Here is a 15,949-nt window from a genome sequence, read left to right on the forward strand (position 1 = left end):
AGGCACAGGTTACCTGGGAATAACACAGATTACCATCTTCTACAGGTTTATAAAACAACTCTGCTGTTTGGTTTATGTCATAACAGTGCTATTTTTAAAGATGAACTTTGCACTGAATCTGGAACCAGAACATAATGGTAACTCTGACCTTAAATCTAGGCACATTACATGTCACCACTTTAATTTAACTTTTATTTTCCTTTTGCTAATGTGGCACTATATCCAGAGTTCATGTGCAGGAAACTGCTTTTTCTATACAGCTGAATTAGAGGTGCCATCCCCTTCCAAAAATCCCACACATTTATTTTTTATGTGTAGGGTCTCTTGAAATCAGTTAAGGAGCCCTGTACCATTGTGTAAGCACATAATCTGTGTAAACATCACCAGGGGCAGCTCATGTTGAAGCAAAACCTAAATCAGAAGGTTTAGTAATTCCACTTTGTGTTAACAAAATATTTTCAGATGAAATCATGGTGCATAACAAAGGAAGAGGAAAAAATAAAAAGGAAAAAAACCAACAAAACCTAACAAAATCAAACAATACAGTTTAATAAGAAGCAGATTCTGTTTGTTTTAAAAGTACTCAAGGCATGAAAGCACGGACTGAAAAAATCCTCCTGCTACATCAGAACTGACTCTGAGGCACAGAGTGCCCTCATTTCCCAAAGTCATCAATGTCCTGATCCTGCTGCAATTAGCAGTTGCTAATGTAGGTGATGAGCAAAAGGGAGCAGGATTTTGGCACAGTACAGTACAGATTTCGGCACAGTACCCAACCCAGCAGCAGCAGGACAAACCAGAATGATTAAAAGACAGAAGACAGAGTGAAGGAGAAGGACAAGGTGGGAATGCCAAGTACTGAACACTTTTGGCTCTTCTGAATTTCAGAGAAGGGTCCAAATTCTCAGCACTGCTGCTACCCAAGTCCTCCTTCAGTCATTCAGTTCAATGCTTCAATTGTGCAGGTCATTTCATACCAGTTAGAAGCCTTAAACTACAAAACTAATCCTTGTTCTTAATAAAAAATTAACACATTTGATATCTCTATGACAAATCACAACAGTGAAGAAAAGGTGTGCTCTAGAAGCAATAACATTTTATTTATGATTAATCTTTCCATGAGCTCTTTCATGATTGTTGTGAATGTACTCAATTGCTTGTTCTAACTAGAAAAGGTATTTTTAAGTCCTTTGTTATCCAATCCATGGAAATAATACTAGAGCTCATCTAGAATTGTATGATTGATAAATTCAAACACTAAGTGAAGTCTTTTCCTTCTGCTTAAATGCATTAATCAGGTTAACAATATCCTTATGATGAAATCATTGATGGTGAAAGAAGAAAAACACTTTCTACCATGGATTTTTACTTCAGTTCATAGAGACTTCTTCTAAAAGGCTGACAACAAAAACTGTAATTTGCTTAACTAAAGACCGTCATTAATTTGAAAACATGCTAAAAGTCTTTGTTTCTGCTCCCTCAGCCTTCCTCCAATATTCAAACACATTTACTACATTACTTTTTATGGTGCATCTTCAGGCTCTGAACCAATACAGCAGCACCAGGAATACAGCAAAGAAAGGAGCAGCTCCTTTCATCAGCTTAAAAATATCCTCTTGAATGTGTTTTATTTACAGTAATAAATCATAGATAAGAACTCTTATATTAAAAGAATCACAGTAAAAATATACTTTTTCACACTGAGGTCCATTTGCCATTTAATTTGTACATTACTAGCTGCTGATAATTTGAAGCAGTTTTAGGGTAACTACAGAGCTGGTTTTAACTCGATATAGAATTATGTTATTTTAATTACACCCCCCCCCTTTTTTTTTAAATTGATGGCTGCACTCTCACTGGTGCCAGGTCTCCTTAGTGCTACCAAGTGCCAGGACATCAGTCTGTGTTTAGAGGGAACTTTGAGGGAGGCTGAGGAACCCATATGGCAAAATGTGCCATTATCCCTAATTAAAAATTGATAAGAACTAAATTTTTAAAACATCCAGTTACTGCAAAGAGTGGAAATGGGACAGATATAAAGTACAGAAGTAAGAATCCAAATAAGTAAGAATCTAAATTTATACCCTTGCAATCTGACCACAAGTTATTGTTTCTGTACTTTGCACAAGTTCATTTATGTCACAGTGAGCTGGTATGTCTGGCAAGGAGAAAACCCAACCTGACCCATGTCCAGACTGAAATTCTCATGGGCTTTTCACAGGCAGAGGACTAAATTCAAACTGAGCTTTTAGGAGAAATCCCTATAACAATGCTGAAATATCTTTGTGAGGAAATGCTTGTGGATAATCCCGGTGGTATAGGGGGATGGCTCAGCCCTGGTGCAGTAAACACACCGCCCCTGCCGTGGCCAATGTGTGCTGGGGAGCTTGGGGAGGAACCAGAGCCTGGTGATGCAACCCACGGCTGGCACAGGGCCCTGGGGAGCCTCCGGCACAGGGCAGGCTCCGAGGATGGCCCAGAACTGCAGGGCTGGGACAGGCCTCTCAGCTGGCTCTGCTGTCCCTCCCATGGCCAGTTCTTCTGTCCTCCCTCCCCATGACTGGCTCTGCTGTCCCTCCCCATAGCCACTACTGCTCTCCCTCCCATGACCAGTTCTGCTGTCCCTCCCCATGGCCAGTTCTGCTGCCCCTCTCCCATGGCTGGTTCTGCTGTCCCCCCCATGACCAGCTCTCCTGTCCCCCCCATGACCAGCTCTCCTGTCCCTCCCCATGGCTGGCTCTGCTGTCCCTCCCCATGGCCAGTTCTGCTGCCCCTTCCCATGGCTGGTTCTGCTGTCCCCCCCATGGCTGGTTCTGCTGTCCCCCCCATGACCAGCTCTCCTGTCCCTCCCCATGGCTGGCTCTGCTGTCCCCCCCATGACCAGCTCTCCTGTCCCTTCCCATGGCTGGTTCTGCTTTCTATCATGGCCGCAGTCCCCTGAATGGGGAATAACCGGCATTGACTCCATGACTGCAGAAGGCTGATCAATTGCTCTATTGTGCTATACTCTATCATACCATACTGTTAAGAAACTCGTAACCCTTTCAGACTGTCTGATACAGCTTTGACCTAATTTGTCAATCAATCCAAACACTATCCAGTGCCCAATTAAGAAACCACCCTCTGGTAAACAATCTCCATAACACATTCCATGTGTGCACAACAACAGGCGCAGCAAATGGAGATAAGAATTGTTTCTCATTCTCTTCTCTGAACTTTCTCACAGCTTCCCAGGAAAATCCTGGGAGAGAGCCATGTCTTTTTCTCTGTTCAGAGGATATGTGATTACTACAGCTGTCCCTCTCCCATGGCCAGGTGGGGCTGAGGACACCCAAGAGGTCCAGGATGGAAGCACCCACAGGAGTACCCAGGCAGGACACCAGGAGCTCACCCAGCTCACACACATCATCTCATGATGGGTCAAAGCTACCTTAGAAATCGTTTGGGTTTGTGAAATGCTGCAGAAGAATCTAGTACTTACTCGAGATTAATATAGAATGTGCTGTAAAAATTTAAATTATTTTTAAAATATAAAAATAACCAAAATATAAACCAAATATATTAAAATATTAAAAATATAAACGATAAAAACATTAAAATATAAACCCATAAATATTTAAGTATATAAAATTATAAAACTATAAATATATATAAATATATAACATATGCCCTATCAGATGGCATTTTAAAAAAAAATATAAATAAAAATTGAACTTGAAACAGCTTCCTGATCAGGAAGTTGTTATATCCATCCCAATATCACTCATGAAGGAACACATTACTTTCTGTTCTAGACCACAGACTGTGTAAGGATTTTTTCCAAGTGTTTGAAGCACTGTTACAGTGGATAGCTTTAATGGTTACACACAAAAAAAACCTCTCCAGGAACCAAATGACAAAGTTAGTGTTGAAATTGTTGTTTCCACTCATCTCTGGAAATCAGTGGGTTACAAGTACCTGATAAATTGAAAACATTTGAACTAAAATGCCCATAGTGACATTATAATGGCAGTGATGCATTTAAGTTCATTAAGCAAGGAAGTACTGGAAATAATTATCAGCAGATACAAATCTAAAGTGGATCTTTAATGCAGATTTCATTTTGAGACATATTAAACCACCTTTGCAAGGCCAGAGCCTATCTTTTATTGTTAGTTGGGACTGGTATTTTTTTTAAAGTAGCTTGGGATATATTAATTTAAAAACACATATGTGCCATGCAATCAACAGAACAGAAAATGCACCTAATTCTTCAGAGGAGAAAAAAAAAAGGGCACTTTTAATTTATTATTAAAACTACCAGCTACACATGTGACTGCCATGTAGGATTAAAATATTCCCTTAGATAACATCAATACACTGTTCCCTGGTGGTGTCAGAGGAGAAGAAATATTGTCCCTGATGAGATATTGCTGAAAAAGTTCCCCAGCCAGGTGGAAATACCAAAGGGTTTCAGACTCAACTCCAGTTTGGTGCTGCTGTTCAGTTTTTGTTTATTTCCCTGCACAGGCTGAAGGTGACTTGGGCTTCAAAGGGCAGAGAGCTGCCCTGGGGACAGGGGATGCCCTGTCTGGGCTCTGAAGCAGTGCCTGCTAATACTGAACTAATTAAAGTTGTTAAGTGACCTTCACTTTGTGTACAGCTTGCATTGGTTTTTACAGATTGCTTTCTGCCTTCCATGTTAACAGGAGCAAAATAAAAGCTGGATAAAGGTAAAGGAGCAGTGGAGTGGAAAAAGGAAACGTGTGTAGTGGGAGGAGGAGGAGGAGAGTCCAGAGCAGAGGATTGCTTGCCAGGAACCATTCCTCACTAGTGTGGGGAATAATGTTTTAGGGGATGGGGTATTATAGTTTTCTATTACCAAGCCTTTGGGAAAGCTTGCTCCCCTGCACTACCAGGCTTTGTGTGAATTCCTCACTTTTGGCATCTGACTTTTTGCACTAAGGTGGGACATCTGAGTAAATCTTTGCAGAGTTAAATGCCATCCTGTGTGAAATGCAAATTCCTCTTCTAAATGACCCAGTCAGTGGTGCTGCTGCTGCAGGGCTGGCACTAGCTAGGAGAAAAAGCAGCACTGAGCTTTGTGCTGTTAAACCCTGGTGCTGTTCCACCACCGGGATGGCTGGAGGCAAAGGGAATGGGCAGGGGTGCAGACAGTGTTTATTTCTGTCATTTCATTATGAGTCCCATGATGTTTTGACCTCCTTAAAATCATCTGAAAGAAAAGCAGGGAGGCACATGTAACCACACAAATCCAAGTTCAGGGATAACTTCCAAGACTGTATGTAAGAACTGGGTCATGACTTCAAAGAGACCTGCTCTGTCTGTTGGGAGTAATGGGATTTTTAAAAAGGGCTGAGAGCCAGGACATCAGTCTGTATTTAGAGGGAACTTAAAGAAATGCTGAGGGACCCATATGGCAAAATGGACCATTATCCCTAATTAAATTTTGATAAGAACTAAATTTTTAAGACATCCAGTTAATGCAAATAGCGGGAGAGGGCTGAATACACAGCATAGCATCTAAACGTACAACCTTGTAATCTGACCTCGAGTAATTGTTTGTGAACTTTGCAGAAGTTCAGCTAAATCACAGTGAGCTGGTGTGCCTGGCAAGGAGAAAACCCCGCCTGAGCCAGGCGCAGGCTGGAACGCTCCGAGAGCGCCAGGCAGCGCCGCTGCCCGCCCGGGCCCGGGGCCGGCAGTGCCGGGGGCGGCCCCTCCCGGAGCCTTTCCCGGACCCTGCTCCGCCCGGCAGTCCCGGAGCCATTCCCGGAGCCTTTCCCGGACCCTGCTCCGCCCGGCAGTCCCGGAGCCATTCCCGGACCCTTTCCCGCACCCTGTGCCGCCCGGCAGTCCCGGAGCCATTCCCGGAGCCTTTCCCGGACGCTGCTCCGCCCGGCAGTCCCGGAGCCATTCCCGGAGCCTTTCCCGGACCCTGTCCCGCCCGGCAGTCCCGGGGTGCGGCAGTCCCAGGTTCTCCCGGACACCTTCCTGGACCCTGTGCCGCCCGGCAGTCCCGGTCTTTCCCGACCCTGTCCCGCTGCCTGCTCCCCAAACTCCGCCGAGCGCGGAGCCGCCTCCCCCACCACCCCCCCGCACGGCGCGATGGTCCGGTCCCGCCTCCCCCCCGCTGGCGCAGTGGTGCGTCCGGCGCCGGCCCCGCCCCGCGCGCGGAGCCGCCATTGCGGGTTGTTTGTGCGGGCGCGCAGCGAGCGCGGGCGGGAGGCGGCGCCGCGGCTCCGCCATGTCCACCCCGGCGCGCCGCCGCCTGATGCGCGACTTCAAGAGGTGAGCGGGGCCCGCGCCCACCGCTGCCCCGCGCCTTAGCGCCGGGCGGGGGGCTGGCACCGAGCAGCGGCAGTGTCGGGGGGGAGCGGGGGCACCGCCGGGGGAGCGCGGGGTCCCGCCGGGCAGCGCCAGCTTTGTTCGAGCCGCCTCGCCCGGGCGCCGACGGCTGGGGGCGTGTGAGGATAGGAGTTGGAGCGGTGGCTGCGGAGCCGGGAGCGCCCGCGGGGTCACGGGGCGCCGGGCTGGCGGGGGCTGCGGGCGCTGCCGGGCCGGGCCCGCTGGCAGGGCCGTGCCCATGCCCGTGCCGCCCGGCCCGCAGCCCCGAGAGCGGCCGGGACCCGCAGGCTCCGGCTTTGGGGTAACTCGGGCGGAATTCAGAAGTGTTCCGGGCTTGTTGGGTTGGGGGGGGGGGGGTCTCTCTGAAAATAAGTTTGTTGTGATAGGCAGCTGGAAACGAAGCGCAGAGTTAGCGAACGCTTCGCTTGTGTGGAATAGGAACCCAAATGCCCTTTAATGTTTTTATGCACAGTCATGTGATACTGTGTTTAAAGTTTGCAGTCGTGAAGAATCTTGTGTAATGTACGCGAACTGCTAAAGGAGCAGTTATTAGTTGCACTCTTTTAAGTGTTAATGACTGAACTACTGACTCTGGAATAAATTATTTCCAGTCTGACACGTAAACATACTTAGAACAGAGTGTGGAAAAGGGTGGGAGGTTTCCTTGTAGGATGTACAGTAAGAGTTCTCCAGACTGGGTCGCTCAGGAGTAGTTGGAGGTGAGTCAGCTTTGATAGTGTCTCTTTTTTTAGCATAGCTATGTTATACCAGGCCCTGAAAACACATCAGTAAACACTTGACGTGTATTGTAGTTGCTTTACGTGGCTGCACGTAAAGCAACAGCGACAAAAGCCTGATTCGTGAATCTAGAAGCAGGAGGAGGTTTTTGGGAAGTGGAGCCCTCCCCTGCTGTTGAGTGAGTGTTGGTGTTTGTCAAGTGGGTGTTGCTTGATTCCTGTTCAAATCAAAACAGGATATTCAGACTTTTTATTGTATTTGCTTACACAGATGAACCAGTGATTTTTTTTCAGGCTGACTGCCTCAGTTTTTCAAAATTGCAATCAGATGTGGGTTTTATGCCTTTATATTCCTACAAGGACTGGTTTAATAATTTTGAAGTTATGGCTGGAGAGAAGACTCTAAAGATGTGGAAAAATATAACCAAGTAGACAATGTATATCAAATCCATTTGTCATAGCAACTTTGATATTCCAAAACTTATGTAACTTTTTCATGTCAGTTTTTGTTTTACTCTGCTCTTTTGTGGTGCAAGTTATGTATTTGTTTCTTATGTTATTTGTACTTCATACTGAAAACCAGACGGTGTGCTGTGAGCTCTGATTCACTTCATCGAATAAAAACTGCTTTTGCATCCTGTGATTGTCAGGAGCAGTCAAGAGAGAAGAGTTCAGCAGATTTCTTACCTCCTCTAATTTGTTTGAATAAACCAAAAGAAATAAAAGGTTATTTATTTCCTTTGCTGATAAAAAGGGAGCACTCAAACCACATCTTCCCTGCTGTTTAGGACTTTAAGGATTAGTCCTATTTGCAGTCCTTGCCAGATCCTGTCTGTAGTTAGACCCTGTGACAAGTAGGGTGCACACATGCTTTGAAGTTGATCTAAAAACCAAAGTCATCTCCCAGATTCATTTGTCAGGCTAATGCTCAGGCACTGCTGTTGGCCTGCAGCCTGGCTGTCACGTAGGAAGAAGTGCTGTTCCTGCTTTCCCTGACCAAAATAGTAGGTGGTTTATGCTGTTGATACTCAGCTGTCTGGACTGTGTGTGCTCAAAGAGCAGAGATGTAAACACTGAGTTTAAAGGGGCTCTGAGCTGCTCTGTAGGGCAGCAGCACTGCTCAGCATCCTTGGACAACACATGGTGTTCCAGGCTGAGGCAGTGCAAGTGCAGGGAGGATTGCCTGGCTGTGCTGCTGACAGCTCTCAGGAAATCTGCCTTTGCATATGGCATTTAGCTAGAATTTGTCCCTTGGTCTGCAGAGCTCTTTTTGTAGTGACTTGTTTATAAGTATGCTGTGATATTATCAAACCTCAGTGTAACACTCAAGAGTTGTTTGTGACACAAGGGCAGTCACTGCATTTTCCTTATTCTTGCATAACTGTGGAGGTGAAACAGGTGAGAGGAGTAGGAGCTGTCACTGAGGGGGTTTGAGCAGGTGGATTGATTGGGGCCTGCTGGTGTACATTTGTCAGGGTCTTGTGATCCTTAATATGGATCAGTGATGGGCAGAGGGGGGCATTTGGATCCTGTCCTTTGGCTGCAGTACATATTTCTGGTTCAAGTTTGTGAAGCTTTCAGTGAGCAGCATGCTTTTCCCTAGTCCGAGGATTAAGGAACTAAAAATAATTTTAAATGTTCCTGTAATTGCTTTAGAGATAAACACATTTGTGGGGCTGGTAAGAGGGAGTAGCAGCACACAGGTTTCCCCTTTGCTCCCTTTTGAAGCAATCAGCTTGTCAGTCAAAATAGGCTTATACCAAATATAGCCACTTGTCATGCATGGATCTGGGTGTGCAGGAAAAGCTCCCCTGATGGTCCCTTGCCTTGAGTCCCAGCAAGAATGCTGTGTGTGTGTGCCACTGCCTGAATTTCAGCTCTTGCTTGTGACTGCAGCTTGTTCTCCTCTTCACTGTGGCAGCCAGCAACGATTGCTCTCTCATAGTTCACAGTGTAGCACCATAAATCCCAGCTGTCCATGGTGCTATAAGTTATTCTTACAGTTAATCCTTTGCTCCCTGAACACTTAATCAGACCTCTTGTGCCCTTGTGTCTCAGTGTAAAACATGAGAAAATCTTGATGTGCATTGCTTGTAGGTCTGTCTTAGAGAGCATTGATCATCTGCATGTAATGCTTTGTGTATTCTCTGATCTGGAATGAGAAAATATTTATAAAATGTGGATATTACTAGTAAATTGTATCTGCAAGTGGAAGTATTTTATATATATGACTTGTCATTCTATGTTTGTAATTCTTAGATTGCAAGAAGACCCTCCTGTGGGTGTCAGTGGTGCACCATCTGAGAATAACATAATGCAATGGAATGCAGTTATATTTGGGTAAGAGTTTTTGGTCACTATGAAATTCAGTATTAGAGGGCTAAATATAACAACCTGATGTTTGTTTTTACAGTTGTTCTCTTGTTTCATGTATGTAAAATTAGTGAACTTTAAAAAAATGGCCAAGGTAAAAATCTCTTTTCACAGATAACGGGGAACAGTTAGGAAGGGAAAAAAAAAAATTAAATTTGTTCCGCTTTTTTGTTGAAAAAACTTGCATGTGGCTTAATAAATAGGTTATACTGTGTTATGAAAAAAACAGAATTTCTCCTTAAAGTACATAAGTGCCACATGGTCTCAGCCATTAAATCCAGATGTATTAGTGATTAGATTGAATCCTAGTAGGACAAGATATAGGATATGTCTGGGAAACTACATTACATATCCTGTGGAAGAGGAGGTGCCTTAAAATCCTTTTGTCAGACTGAAGTTTGCTTGCTAATAATCTGCTCATTTGTTCCAAACTAGTCACCTAAAGGCATATGTATTGTTTGGGATGATAATAAAGTTGATATCCCAAATAGCAGGTGACTATGGGACATGTCTTACATATAGCAAAGCTCTCAGAGGTTACCTATGGATGCTTCTCTAATAATTTAAATTATTACTTCTGCCTATATCTTGGATAGGATGAGAAAGAAGATACACATTAATTGTGCCTGTGTGGAAGTAGATAATGATCCCTTTTAACTGGAGTTTCTTTTTAAAACCTTGCAGGCCAGAAGGGACACCTTTTGAAGATGGTAAGTTGCTAACTTCTGTATCCTTTGCCATTCTAATAAATGTTAACAGTTCTAACATTGTTCTGCTTTTGAAAAAGAATAGATGCTATCTGTGTATAATTTGAAACAAACCAAGTAAGTGAAGCAATGAGGGCTATAAAAATATGTATCTTGATCTAAGCAGTGTCTCATCATGCTGGCTCATGGTTGGTTAGAAAGCTATGAAGCAATGCTTCTATCAAGGCTTTTTCATACATCCCCACAAGAGCTTTTAGCAGGGCTTGTTGGCCTGACACTGCCAGGTGTGTTTGCACATCTCTTTAGCTGAGCTCAACAAGAGCTTTTCTCATTTCATCTTTTGGCATGTTTGATTCATCACTGTTCTCCTAATGAAGAACAGGTGAAAAGCCTTGAGGTGTTCTCAATATAGAGCTCAGTGAGGTTGAGGGAATCCCAGATTTGTACATAAACATGAAAGCTGGTGTGTAATGACCCTCCCTCAGGCATATGAGGAATAATGAGTTTAATAATTATAGTATTATTGCAGTAATTGGCAGCAGATGGGTTTTTCTCTGTGTTGGGTTGGAGGAATTACAGTAAAATATTCACTGATCCATAACAAAGGTTTTCAGTGAATCAGTTGTGAGCTCCAAAGACTGAGATTGCTGATTATGAAATTCCAGGGTTTCTTTGCTGGCACCACAATGCCTTCTTAATGAAACGCCTTAAAGTCACCCGAGTCCATGGACCCAGCATACCTGGGTCATGGCAAAGTGTGGGATGATGTTGGATATAGCTGGCTTTGCCATGTCTGCAGTGAGTCTCCAAGCTCCTACCCAACTCACTACTGGATTTGTTACTCTAAGCAGTAATTCCATAGTTCAAATATGATTTGAAATAAAAAAAGCAATCAGATTCAGTGTTGGGTTTTTTTAGATAATGGTGAGGAGGAATGCTGGTCATGGAGCACATAAATTAATTTGTTGTCTATGTTCCTGGATGTGTTCTTTTGTTGTTAACTATGTGATTTTGTTTATCTTTGTTTGGACAGGTACTTTTAAACTAGTAATAGAATTTTCTGAAGAATATCCAAATAAACCTCCAACTGTTAGGTTTTTATCAAAAATGTTCCATCCAAATGGTGAGTAAACCATCTTTATTTAGCTGTAATACTCATTAAATATTACAGTGTGGTCATGCATTCTCTGAAGCTCCAGAATGCTTAATCTCTCTTCACTGCCATCTCCTAAGTAGATGTCTAGGACAGCAACTGCTTGACGAAAAATTGAGAGTTATGATGCTATTAAGAAGCAGCTATCTGCCTCTTACTAATCAATATGTAGCCTCAGTAGCAAAGCCTGTGAGTATTTTCAGCAGCAGCAGCTGCACTTAGGTTGGTTTAAAGAGGCAGTTCTGGCTGCAGATTCCTGCCCCCTTCCATTTAACAGCAGCCGTGTCTGTGCAGCCACAGTATGAGCTGCAGGGAACTGCTGGAGCCAAGTGTTAATTATTCCTGCCAGGTGAGGTTTCATCCAAATCCCTTCTTTTATCTGGTGCTCTGTGCCTTCCAGGACCAGCACAGGGAAGAAAATGAGGATGCTCAGTTGTAGAGGAGGCATCTGACCCCATCTCAGTGATGAGGGCAGCTGTGAGAGTGCACTGTGCTGCTTCCCCCAGCACTGATAGGTTTTGCTGAGTGCAGGAAAAAACCTGCTTGCTGCGTCTCTGTAGAAATTATACCTCACATAACTGTGCAGGCCAGTTTGTCTCTGCCACAAGGTCTGTAATTTGTTGGGAGCAAGCTGGAAGACGAGGGTGTACAAGTTTGAGCACTGAGTCTCAGGTTCATGTGAACTCCGTCAGACTGATAGGTATACAGACAGAAGTAGGATTTCAGGCACTTCTCCATATTCTCTACTGTCTGCCTTGGTGCCTCTCATAGTGAGTGTAGAGTGTGAAAATGGGGCAGGAGCTGCCCCTTCTTGTGGTGTGATGGTGTGAGGGGTTCCACTCCTGCAGTGAAGGCCTTACTGCTCTCTGGGAGGCTCTCCACTGTGACGGTGGGGGTCAGTCACACTGGAGGAGCAGGACACCGAGTCTGCCCCTTCCTGTGTTAATGCTGTTATCTTCAGACCTTCCTTCTTTCCCTCTTAGGTGTTCTATTAATTTCAGTAATAAATCCTCAAAGTAGGTGTCAAACCACAGAAGATGGTGAGACAAACTGCTGTTCTCTTTCCTAAAGCATTAATCTCAGGCACAGACTGGAACAATAACTCTGCCCTGAGCAGTGCCATAAATCTGGCAGTTTCTAAGTGATACCTGTGTTGTATTTACAGTGTATGCAGATGGCAGCATATGTTTAGATATTCTTCAGAATCGCTGGAGTCCAACATATGATGTTTCATCTATTTTAACTTCAATTCAGGTAACTTTGCATCTGTTTTACCAAGTAATTATGTTATTGTTGGTCTCTATTCCAGAATTCACAGTTCAGAGATGAGGATAGCCAGGAGTATGTATCTAGGGGAGCTTCAAATCCTTATGAGTTAAGCAGTGTTTTTAAATCAAATAAAGACAAAGATGCTACATAATCACCAGTTCTGAGATACAAAACTGTCATAGTATATTTTTGCACAGGAAAGCAGTGTATTTGTTTGTGTTCATTTTTAACTGTTTTTACTCAAGATAGGATATCAGATGCAGAAAATTGCCTTGTGTTTGAAACATTTAACTTTACTGTGAAGTCCTCAAAGGGACAATATTGCTGAAACACACTACTTGGAATAAGTAAAACTGCCCTGGCACAGTGGAAATGCACAATTCCTTTGCTCCTGTGTGATTGTTCTAATTATTCAACAGTGATGTTTTGTAGGAGACATCTTAGCTCCTCTTTAGTCCTGAATGACAGTATAATGTAATTACCAAATAGTCATTTAGCTCCATAGTGCTGACTAGCACAAACTGTCTCTGTTTGGTTTGTGAAGCTACAAGTGTGTGCAGCTTAGGCAGGGTGTAATTTGTGGGTCAGTAATATAATTAGGGGTGCCTAACCATGAATTTAACTAGGTTTTTTAACCAAAAAAAAAAAACATTCAGAGTTGTGACTGCCTCTGAAACACATTTGACTTGAAAGTAAGTTGATTTTTTTCTTGTTTTACATGTGTTGGTTTGTCTCACATTATATTTTCCCCTTTTTCCAGTCTCTGCTTGATGAACCCAATCCAAACAGTCCAGCAAACAGTCAGGCAGCACAACTTTACCAGGAGAACAAACGTGAATATGAGAAAAGAGTTTCAGCTATTGTCGAACAAAGTTGGAATGATTCGTAACAGCTGCTGTGTTACTCTCCATCCTCATAATCATTATGTACAATTTAATTCTCAATAGAAAGGCTACCAGAAATTTCAAGTGCCACAGTTCTATGAATTTGCATAAAAACTCATTTGCAAACAAAATTAAGCCCTCCAGTTTAGGGGAAGCTAAAAGCTTGTGTATCTCAATTAACGTCCTTTTTATTGCATGGTAAGAACTAAGTTATTGCTACATAAATTTGTAATATATCCTGTTTGTATTTTTTTTCCAAGTGTATAATGTTGGTGTGGAGTTTTCATGACAGAATATACACATTTTGTAAATCTGTACTTTTTCAAATATTGAATGCCTTATTTTTGAATTCTTTAGATTTTTAAATTGGAGAAAAGCACTTAAAAAGTTTTTATATATGAATATTTCATGTAAAACTGTTAAATACATAACCTTAGTGCAAGACATTCTGCTCTCACTCTGTCTTTGTCCAAGGGCTCATTTTTTTGTCCATGCTGTTGATACCCTGCACTTTACAAACAGAAAAGTTAATCCACAATGCAACTGTCTTCATGGCATGACTTTGCTTCTGCACCACAGCTTGGCTTGATTCTGTGTGTCCTCAGTTGTATGAGGAAGAGACATTTTGGTAGCTGCCAATTACAAATGGGGAAACAGATGTAACTGTTTTGCTAAAAGTCTCACCTTAAACCAGCAGCAGAGTTGCAAACATAACCTGGGTGACCAGGCTTGATGAGAACATATTCTGATAAGTTTTATTTTTCTGAAATATTGTATTTTACAAACCTGGAATTGTTGGCATCTAAATCTGTCCTATATTCACATGGTGATACTGTAATATAGTTTTGAATATCTTCTAATAATTAAAGAGGTTTCCCATTAGTTTCCTTTGGGGGTAGGGAAAAATTACCAACAAAAAAATCACCAACAAAAGAAAATGTGTCTGATGATTTAGTGGGGTTATTCTTAAAACCTGGACTGTATACTGTGTGGTCAGGTCTCATGTCTGTATCACAGAGGCTCCACATATTCTTAAACTGACAGTTTAAAGAACTTTGGCTTTGTTTTTGTAAGTGTTGATGTGGTAATTTCTTACTGTAATCTGTAAACCAGGCTAGCTGACTGCAGTAAAGAATTAAGCCCTTTTATTTCTTCCAGCGTTAAAATTGTAACAACTTTTCATAATTCCAGCCAGCATTACATATATATTAAACTCCCCAAATCCCATACCAAAATCCAGCTCAGTGGTGCCTAAAAAGCAATGGGAATCAATTTCACCTAGAAAAGAAAGTTGTTTATTTATAGCAGTCATTACTAGAAGTTATTCTCAATGCACTGAAACAAATAATACCAATTTACACCTCACACCTGCTTGTAAAGGTCTGTGGCTTTTGGGAGCAGCACTTAAGTTTAGAAATGGCACTCAGAATACTGTCCAACGAGACTCTGATAGTAGTTTGTGGAGTAAAACTGCTGTGCCTTGGATGAGCATTAGTGTACAAAGGCTCAGAAAATAGCAATGCTGTGTAATAACTTTGCTCTCATTAAGTCAGTTTGCTTTCCTTGAATTGCTGAATTTGTGTTTAAGAATTTTTCAATTTATGTCTGATTAATAACAGAAACTCCAAAGGATCCAATTTGCTTTTGGTTGTGGTGAAGTTACAGTAACACTGGCAAAATGATGCTCCGTGGCTTAAAACATCAATGCAAAGATTTTTGTCCATAAATATAACATGGAAAAGCTTCCCCCTTCTAAGAATTAATCTAAACTTTGATTTTTTTTTTTAATTTGCCTCCTCTTTCAGTATTTTTGTTCCTTTGACGTGTGCATGAGATGAGATTTGCTGTTCATTGGCATTCACATTAATTTGATTTTTCCTGAACAGCCAGTTTGGCCCAGTTATAGATTGATGATGCTCAGAACATGTTTTTGTGTCTCTGGGATGTGTGAGAAACAAAATTGGAGCAGAAGGGAGTTTAATTAATGATGGGCACTGCAAGCTGCCTGTGCTGGGACCCTCACTGTTTGTTTGAAGATGTCCAAGAGCATTCTCTACCAAGGGCAGAACTTGGAGCCACACTCAGTAAAGTCTGGCTGGAAAATGTCCTGCTGTCCCTCAGACAGAGGTGAGGTGTCCCAGGCTGTGCTGGGGAGGAGCATTCACTTGCTCACCAGATTTCCCACAGTAACACTTGAAATAACTTTGCAAGCTGTGTGGGAATGTGGGAATGGTGAGAATCCAGCTCCACGGTGACCTCTGGGGACACTGGTACAAAGGAGCTGCTGTTTCTGCAGGTGGGATCCTGGAGCAGCTGGGGGCTGCACAGGGCATCCCCAGGGGGTGTGGGAGAAAGGGTGACTTCTGTGAGCCCTCCACCATCCACCAATAAACATTAAAAACAGTCAGAGAACACAGGTTAAAATCTGCTAAAACTTGCTAGAAAACAGATACATTACCAGGCAGAAGGAAGCAGGCC

The 15,949-nt window shown here is 43.0% G+C and overlaps 1 protein-coding gene across 1 annotated transcript; it reads left to right on the plus strand.

Annotated features, from left to right (window-relative positions):
* Positions 1–6,156: 6,156 nt before the first annotated feature.
* UBE2B (ubiquitin conjugating enzyme E2 B) lies at positions 6,157–13,915 on the plus strand. The gene is made up of 6 exons (XM_030229255.2): positions 6,157–6,291; positions 9,345–9,425; positions 10,143–10,168; positions 11,199–11,288; positions 12,484–12,572; positions 13,348–13,915. The coding sequence occupies exons 1-6, from the start codon at positions 6,248–6,250 to the stop codon at positions 13,474–13,476; spliced, it is 459 nt and encodes a 152-aa protein (XP_030085115.2). The 5' UTR covers positions 6,157–6,247; the 3' UTR covers positions 13,477–13,915.
* The last annotated feature ends 2,034 nt before the right edge of the window (positions 13,916–15,949 follow it).

Source organism: Serinus canaria, chromosome 13 (assembly GCF_022539315.1).
Source record: "Serinus canaria isolate serCan28SL12 chromosome 13, serCan2020, whole genome shotgun sequence".
Taxonomy (NCBI): Eukaryota; Metazoa; Chordata; class Aves; order Passeriformes; family Fringillidae; genus Serinus; species Serinus canaria.